The 8,190-nt window shown below is 51.1% G+C and overlaps 1 protein-coding gene across 1 annotated transcript in view; it reads left to right on the top strand.

Annotated features, from left to right (window-relative positions):
* Positions 1-884: 884 nt before the first annotated feature.
* The window catches only part of LOC121166963 (lysyl oxidase homolog 2-like), a 38,020-nt gene continuing 30,714 nt past the window's right edge, over positions 885-8,190 (top strand). The window contains exons 1-2 of the mRNA XM_040996304.1: positions 885-1,239; positions 5,167-5,342. Coding sequence (XP_040852238.1) covers positions 885-1,239; positions 5,167-5,342 — 531 coding nt within the window. The remainder of the gene's footprint in view (positions 1,240-5,166; positions 5,343-8,190) is intronic.

The raw sequence follows: 8,190 nt of genomic DNA, 5'->3' as shown, positions 1-8,190 counted from the left end.
AATGACAAAATATGATTTCTGGCCAGAGGTAGAGCCAGATGTGGCACAAGCCAGAGGCAACTTAGAATGCAATGTTATGGGAATCACAGAGCCATTCATTCTAATTTGGGGGGCCTGGGGTAGCCTCCTTGAGGATTGGAAAGAAGATGGAGGTACAGTGATCAAACTTCAGCCAGTTCAGACTGGTGTGATTTATGTCTGTGGGCAGCGGAGATGTGGAGATGGCGCTGAAGCCAGAGCAGAGCTACTTGCTTAAGTGTGAAGGTTTTTTTACATCCTGGGCAGAACAGACATTTTTGGTATGTGATGGTGAGATGTTGATGATTGTATCCTGCGAGTGAACAGTTTTGGTTTCTGCTGCACCAAGTTCGCTGCCTTGTGTCTTGCCTTCCTTCCTTAGAAATGATGAACCCCAGTACCCGCCTCTTCTCCCCAGGGCTCCACGAGAACCAGAGGAATCTGGGGGTGTGGGGGTGTTTGGTAGGAAGGGACTTGGATGGAGCATCACTAGTTGTCAGGCAATGATCTGAGGGGGCTGAGTCAGGAGCCTTTCCACTCTCCGGCTTTGTTTGTGACTTGGTCCTTTGATGAGTATTACAGTCTTTGGTAACACCAGAGGATTTTCTGAAGACACTTGCTTTGCCTGCCATTGGGGCAAGTGGGAGGCAGGGGAAGAGGCATGTTCGCATGTAGGATGGGAGCAGCTGCCGTGCATCTCAAGATGAGGGGGAAGTGGCCGAGCATGGTGTGGGTCTCCCTGGCCCCACATGCCTGTCCTAACGCACCTGCCCTCTCTTGCAGGAAGCGCCTGCTGCCTCAGAGCCAGCCTGCCCCTGCTAAGCCAGCACTCCTTCAGCAGGATCCTCTGGCCACCGCAAAAAACGATGGAGAGGCTAGGCCTTTGCTGCTGCCTGGCTCTGCTCGCCCTCCTGTCCTCCCCATGCCTGGCCCAGTATGAGAACTGGCCCGCCTCCTTCCAGTATCCCGAGTACTTCCAACAGCCAGCACCTGAGTACCACCAGCCCCAGGTGCCCTCGGACGTAGTCAAGATCCAACTGCGCCTGGCCGGCCAGAAGAGAAAGCACAGTGAGGGCCGGGTGGAGGTGTACTACGATGGCCAGTGGGGCACCGTGTGCGATGATGACTTCTCCATCCATGCCGCCCACGTTGTCTGCCGGGAGCTGGGATACGTGGAAGCCAAGTCCTGGACAGCCAGTTCTTCCTATGGCAAAGGCGAAGGTAAGAAGGCTCTGGGTTTGGGTTGTGTTTTCTTGGCAAGACCCAGGAGCAGCTTAGCTTGGGAAAGGAGGCACTCCTGGCAGTGGCCTGTCCGTGCCCATGTGTTTGTGGCGGTGTCGCACAGGAAGGTGGGAGCAGACGGTTGCCAGGAGAGGATCAGGGAGTGGCCAACCTTGCTGGTCTGCCTGTGACTCCCTGGGTTGAGCCAGGAGAGTGTCCCAACCCTGGAAAGCTCTCAGCAAGCCAGCACCCTGGGCCCAATTGATCCCTTTGGGCTACCTGGCCTGCCCTGGGGGCTGCATCAGCTCCAGGGGTAGGAGACCCTCCCTTCAGCTTGCTCCCTTCCTCTTTGAGAGCCTCTGGGTGGACGACTCCTCCCTGCTTTGGTTTCCTCTTTGATTGTTGGGAGAGCTTAGAAGGAGCACACGCCTCGGCACAAAGAGCTTTGAGGTTCACACCTGCTTCTTGACGCTCCACGGGAAGGCACAAATCTGCTCCAGCCTCAGATGCTCCCGCTGGAAGGTGGGCTTTTAAGAATAACGATCATCAGCCAGTCTGAGTTCCCAAATCAGAAGGTAGATGCAGAGAAAGGACGTTTTTTAAAGCTCTTTGCTCAGGATTTAGCAGGTTGGCATTCTCCATCGCTGGCTTGGTAAAGCAAAGATAGTGCCTTATTTCAGCTGGACTGCTGTACAGGCCTCAACATGGGTCCAGCTGCTAGGCTACAGCAGAGGTGCTCACTCCCCTGAGCTAGACCGATGAGCTAGAATCACCAGAAGGAATGAAAAAGACAGAACATCCCAGCCCTCAGCCTCACCACATGGAGCCTGGGCTGTGGTGGCTGCTGGGAGCCTGTGCAGTGTTGGGAGCCAGGCTTGGGGGTGTGGCTGGAGACGACAGCTGGGCTCCCTCCTAGCCCACCTGTCTGTGGTCCCAGAGGCTGTTCCGTCACATCCATGTCTGACCTCCATGCAGTTGACAATTTCCTGTTGGAGCTGCTGGCCTAAGAGACCACACTGAGAGCCAGATGTCCTCAAGAAACACTCTGGCTGCTCAGCGGTGTGAGAGGAAGCAGCCAAGATGAAGGAGTATCCATCCCATGTAGACCCTGGAAGGTAGCAGTGGCGGCTTGTCAGCGAGCTTCTGCCACCTACATGGGAGCCCTGAGGAAGTTCCTGGGATGAGCACTCTCTTATTCATAAAAATAACCAGGGCCCAGCACCTATGCTGCTGGTGTGGCGTGTTAAGCCGCCACCTTTGGCACGGGTTGGAGTCCAGCGGCTCTACTTGTGATGACTGCTTCACTGATAATGACCTGGGAATACGGCAGAGGAAGATGGTCCAGGTGCTTGAGCTCCTGCACCCATGTGGGAGACCCAGAAGAAATTCCTATAACTCCTGGCTTTGGACCAGCCCAGTTTCGGCTGTCGCAGTCATTTGGGGAGTAAACTGGGGGTGGAAGATCTCTATGAAAAAGAGTTAGCAGTGTTCTTGGGACAGGGTGCCCTGGACTGCAGGCGAGTGGAGGTTAGCCTGTGCCCAGGGCTCTGCGGGTGTCCTACTAACACAGCAGACCACATCACCGAGGCTACCCCTGCGGCTCCTCTGAGGACTTGTGAGAAAGGGCTGCGTTCTCATCAGCTTCTGCACGGCGGGGCTGGGACCCAGCAGCATTGGACTATAAACATTGTTGTGCACTCAGGCCAAATGAGGACACCGTGTGTGGCGATCCTACCTGGGACCACATGCAGATTGACGTATGTGCTAGTGCTGGGCAGGTGTGGAGGATCTGTTGAAGGTGTGAGGAAGGGACTAAGATTGAAGCTCTGCTGGGGAACAGCCCCCTCTAAGGCTCCAGGGTGCTCATTTCAAATGCCTTCAAGAAAGGGATGAGGGTAGAGATAACTCACTCGTATGCTGGCTCCATTTCCTTTGGGTAAATTCCCAAGAATCGATTGGCTGTGTCAGTTCTCCAAGGAATCGCCACACTGCCCTCTGTAATGGTTACACTGCTTTACATTCCCACTGACCAACAGTGAACCAAGGTTTCTTTTTCTCCACATCCTCACCTGCCTTTGCTGGTTTTTTTTTTTTTTCGCCTTTGGTTGATAGCTACTGCTAACTGGGGTGAGGTGGCGTTTATTTGTATTTCCCTGATGGCTAATAATTTTGAGCATCTTTTCATGTGTCTGTTGGCCGTTTGCATTTCACCCTTGGAAAAAGCATGGCGGGCTCCATAGTGACTGTGTCCTGTTCTGGTGCCCTGGCCAACATCCAGTCCCTCGGGGAGGGTGGGACAGTGGTACTGCTTGATTCCATTCCCCGAGGCCCTCCAGTAGCCTTGCCATGGAGCGCTTCTAGGAAGAAGCCCCACGCAGCACACAGAAGGTTTTTTCCGTTGCTAGTACACGTAAAACAAACATCGATTTGTTGTAGAAACAGCCGTGGATGATACAGCATATGTTTCAATGAAAAGAGCCGGACAGCTTAGAAGCCAAGCCAGGCTGGGGAGCTACTTGGAAAATCTCATCCCAGCTGTTGTCTATAAACTCTTTGTTCCCCACAATGCATCTGAGACGTACTCCGGTGCACCCTGACCAGCAGACGTGTTGCAGCCGGGCCTGGGAATCAAAAGACTGGCTCCATACGCTGCCTCACCTCAGAAAACCTCAATGCCTTTCCTGGAGTGTTCCATTGCTCTCCCGCTGGAGTGCTTCTCTGTTTTATCCTTGCACCATGGGAGCAGTAGGAGAGCTGTCATTTTTCTGAGTTCCTGGAAGAAAGAGAAGAGTGAATACACACTATCAGCCTATGTGTTTATCGGTGTGGTTACTGTGGAAATGGACCACAGGCCAAGACACGGGGCCCAAGCCATGGCAGGTGAAATGTGACCCCAGGTTGGGGTGTCCCTGTTCTCCTATAGATGCCTAAATGGAGCCAGGAGAAAAATGAGAGACTTGGTTTGGTTTGCTTTCCTTTTACAGTGACATTTCTAGATATTATTTGAAAACTCTGACATTTTTCAAGTGGGTGCTTTTCATTGCCGCCAAATACACAGACCATAAAACTTAAACATTTTGAGGTGCACAGTTCAGGAGTGCTAAGTGCTCTGATGTTGTCATACTAAAATCACTAGAAGTTTTTCATCTGGCAAAATTCAAACTCCAGGGGCAGAAGTTGGTTAAGATGGTTAAGATCATATATGGGGTCTAATGTGATGGCTAAACAGCTAGATCCTTACCTTGCAAGCACCAGGATCCCATTTGGGTACCACTTTGTATCCTAGCTGCTCCACTTCTTATCCAGCTTCCTGCTTATGATCTGAGAAAGCAGCAGAGGATGGCCCAAGGTCTTGGGACCCTGCAGCCATGTGGGAGACCTGGAGGAAGCTCCTGGTTCCTGGCTCAGACCAGATTGGCTCTGACCGTTGCAGCTACTTGGGGAGTAGACCAATGGATAGAAGATATTTCTTTTTGCCTTCTCTTCTCTCTGTAAATCTGCTTTCCAATAAAAATAAACAAATCTTTAAAAAGAAAGTCCTATGTGGAATGAACACATCCCATATTGGAGGGCCTGAGCTCTCGTCCCAGTTCTGCTCCCAGTTCCAGCTTCCTGCTAGTGCACTGGCAGGGAGACAGCAGGTGATGGCTCAAATACCTGCTTACCTGCCACTGTGGAGCAAACCGAGATGGGGCTCCTGTCTGTTGGTTTCAGCCCTGACTCAGCTCTATCTGCTGCATTCTACCACAATCCCAAAGTCACATCCATTGCCTCTCTGGAGAGCCAGGCAGATCGCCCCTCTACATATGGACAGCTACAAACAGCTGCAAAGATGGGAGGAACAAAATCTCTTCCTAATGCAAAACCCATGTCTCCAGAGATGCTAACCTGCAGTGATGTGGCATTTGGTGTTTTTGCTTTCTTCAGGGCCCATCTGGTTGGACAACGTCTACTGCACTGGCAAGGAAGCCACCCTGGCCGCCTGTTCCTCCAATGGCTGGGGTGTCACAGACTGCAAGCACACGGAAGATGTTGGGGTGGTGTGCAGTGAGAAAAGGATCCCTGGGTTCAAATTCGACAACTCGGTATTCAACCAGATAGAGGCAAGTCACATACCCTTGATGGCTCCTTCCTGTGTTTTTCTTCTGTGTGTGTGTATGAGAGAGAGAGAGAGAGAGAGAGAAAGGGAGAGGACCCTGAGTGGGGGGTTTCCAACCCGATTGGATTAGGGAAAAGTTTCTGGACAAGGGGAGATGGCAGTAGGGACAAAGTGTCTCAAGCGCAGAGAACAGTCTGAACATAGACGTTAAGCAAGGGTTCATGCTGCTGAGTCAAATGTGGGTGTACAAGAATGGGCGGCAAACACCTTCTGTGCCCTGTTTAGGAGCTTGTCCTCTCTGAATTGTTGGTTGTTGATTACATAACAAGTTGTACCTAGATTGTGCAGCTCAGAATAATTGGCAAGTGTTATCTTGCTGCTACAGCTTGGCATGATTTGGCTCCTAAACTCACAGTGAACTTCAAATGCTCCAGTCAAGGGGAGATGGTGGAAGCTTGATTCAGTTACAGTGTTTAGTTGGTGTGCCTAATGGCAGGTCCTTAGGACACTGGAGACATGCCCTCGGAAGGTAGTTTCAGCGAGAGCATTGTTATAAAAGCCCAGATCGGCTCTGCCACTCTTCTATGCCTCCTGCATCACCAGTCTTCCCTCTCATGCGCACTGCCTTCCATTATCAACACCCATGGCCAAACCAGTGGGAGTACATGATCTTAGACTTGAGCCTGAAAGTCTTTGAGTTAAATAGATACTTCATATAGTCAGGTGTTTCACCGTTGTAACCAAAGCGAACACATTTAACACAGATCTGAGCATCAGGACCAGATGCGACCTCGCCAGTCCAAACTGTGGCCAAACTGTGAGCTAGGGCCTGGGGATTCATCCCATGCTGTTGTTTCTTGCTGGCAGTTGACCAGAGCCATCTGTGTGGCCATAGACCACATATGAGTCTACAAGACGTGGTGCTTGTATATCTCCCGACAAGTGAGCCCAAGGTGAGAGGGAAGGAGCACCAGCTAGAAGATATCATTTCTACCATGTTTTTGTGGCTGCGCTGATACCAGCCCTAGCACCAGCTGGGCAGGTGCGTATGACACCAGGGTCTGAATACAGATGGTGGAGTTCCTGGGAGCCATCCTGGAGGCTGGCAACCACTGGGCAGTTGTCCCTAAATCCAGCTGGGGATCAGATGCCAGGACCTCAATCTTGACCCACTGAATCAGAACCACTCATGTGCAGGGAAGCTACCAAGCTAACCATGTCAGAATTCGGAAGTGGCCCCAAAGACCTGTGCATTTCATGGTTGTGATTCAGATTGAGTGTTTAACACAGATTGCACTACTCTTAGGCATAGTCACGTGGGACTTGGCACAAGCGGAGCTAGCAGCAAGAAGTGCTCCCATTCTCCTGTAGCATGTTGGATGTCATCCCCAGGGCTGTGGAATCTGCAATACGTCCAGGCCTTTGCAGTGTTTTGGCCTCCAGCTGACCCCAGCACTAATGCTAAGAGAGGTGACTTTGCAATGACCATATTTGGGCCCCAGAGCAAGTGCCTCCCAGACTGGTCTGTCCGTTCTCCTCCCATGACTCACCAGCCCTGCTCTTTCCTCATATGTTCCTAGAGCACACTGAATACACTAGGCACTGGTCCAAGCCCACTTTGTAGCCTGGTATGAGATTTCCAGCCTCTTCTTAGCTGGAAGGATGAGACCACATGTAGCTGATCCTCTTCAATGGCTGCCATTCCGTTCATGATAACTAAAGATATTGGTGTGTCACATGCTTTAGTGTTCCCAGCATGCTTCATTAAGTGGTCTGTGATTTGGCGGAAGGACTGGTCTAATCCGGTTTCACCAAATGTTCGCTTTTTATCACTCCTGTGGAATGATTTCCCCCCGCTTGGATAGCAGTGTGTCTCACCACTCTAGTGACATTAGATTGGCTCCTGGACAGTAAGATGACTTTAGTAGCCAGTAGGGACAGCTCTAGGTACCCAGTGGGAACAAGACTTCATTCCTATATCAAGGTCCATGAGTTTAAAATTTCATCCACAAGGATTTGGGATACAAGGAGAGTTGACTGAAGAGCCTTGGGTATTTTTAGAAAGTGGTGGGAATATCTTTGAGGGGGCATCAATTGGCTAAATTGGATAATCCAAGTGTCGGACTGGTAGGAGAATTCTTCCTTAAACCTGCTGAGTTTTGGACAGTAGCTGAGTGCAGGCAGGGTCCATTTGTGGACTCAGTTCTGAAGCAGGTAATGCAGAGGACGGACCAGCAGACTGGACACACATGTGTGGCAACCGTGTCATGTGAGGAGCTAAAGTTACATTGTCCAGAAAAAAGCTGTGTGGAGACAGCTTGGGCTTCTTCAAGTATTAGAAATCCAGTCAGCCCTCCTGGAGAGGCTATTTAGGGATTAAAGATGGGGAAATGGACAGTTTTTTCCCCTCCTATTGTTGATCTGTGTTTGGCTGAACCTGAAAGTGCAGAACTTGTGGCTGCAGAGGATCGGCTGTACTACCTGGAGAAGAATGTTGATGGTTTTATTCCAACTCTCGGAGCTAAAACACGGAGGAAGGGAGGTAGACTTCAGTTGGCTGGAAGTCCCTCGGTGCATTGGTCTGCCCCTCTGGGGGTGCTTGCCTTGGCACTGGAAGAGATCAGGCAGGAATTAAGGGAACTCTCGCCAGGAATATCTCGGTGGTCATATTCCCTAGTAGGAGTAGGAATGGGATTAGGAGATTGCCAAGTCCTGAGACCCCTCGTTAATCAACACCTTGGAAAATGTGCCCATCCCATGTTGGGGCGTCCATTCTATTGGTCATGGATGCTTTGTATGCGTTGACACTGTATGTGTCACACCTGCCCACATACAAGGGGCAGAGAAGTTAA

This window comes from Ochotona curzoniae, unplaced genomic scaffold (assembly GCF_017591425.1).
Source record: "Ochotona curzoniae isolate NIBS_2020 unplaced genomic scaffold, NIBS_Ocur_1.0 patch266, whole genome shotgun sequence".
NCBI classification, from domain to species: domain Eukaryota; kingdom Metazoa; phylum Chordata; class Mammalia; order Lagomorpha; family Ochotonidae; genus Ochotona; species Ochotona curzoniae.
The sequence above is the reverse complement of the archived record's forward strand: the minus strand, read 5'-3'. Positions and strand labels throughout refer to the sequence as shown.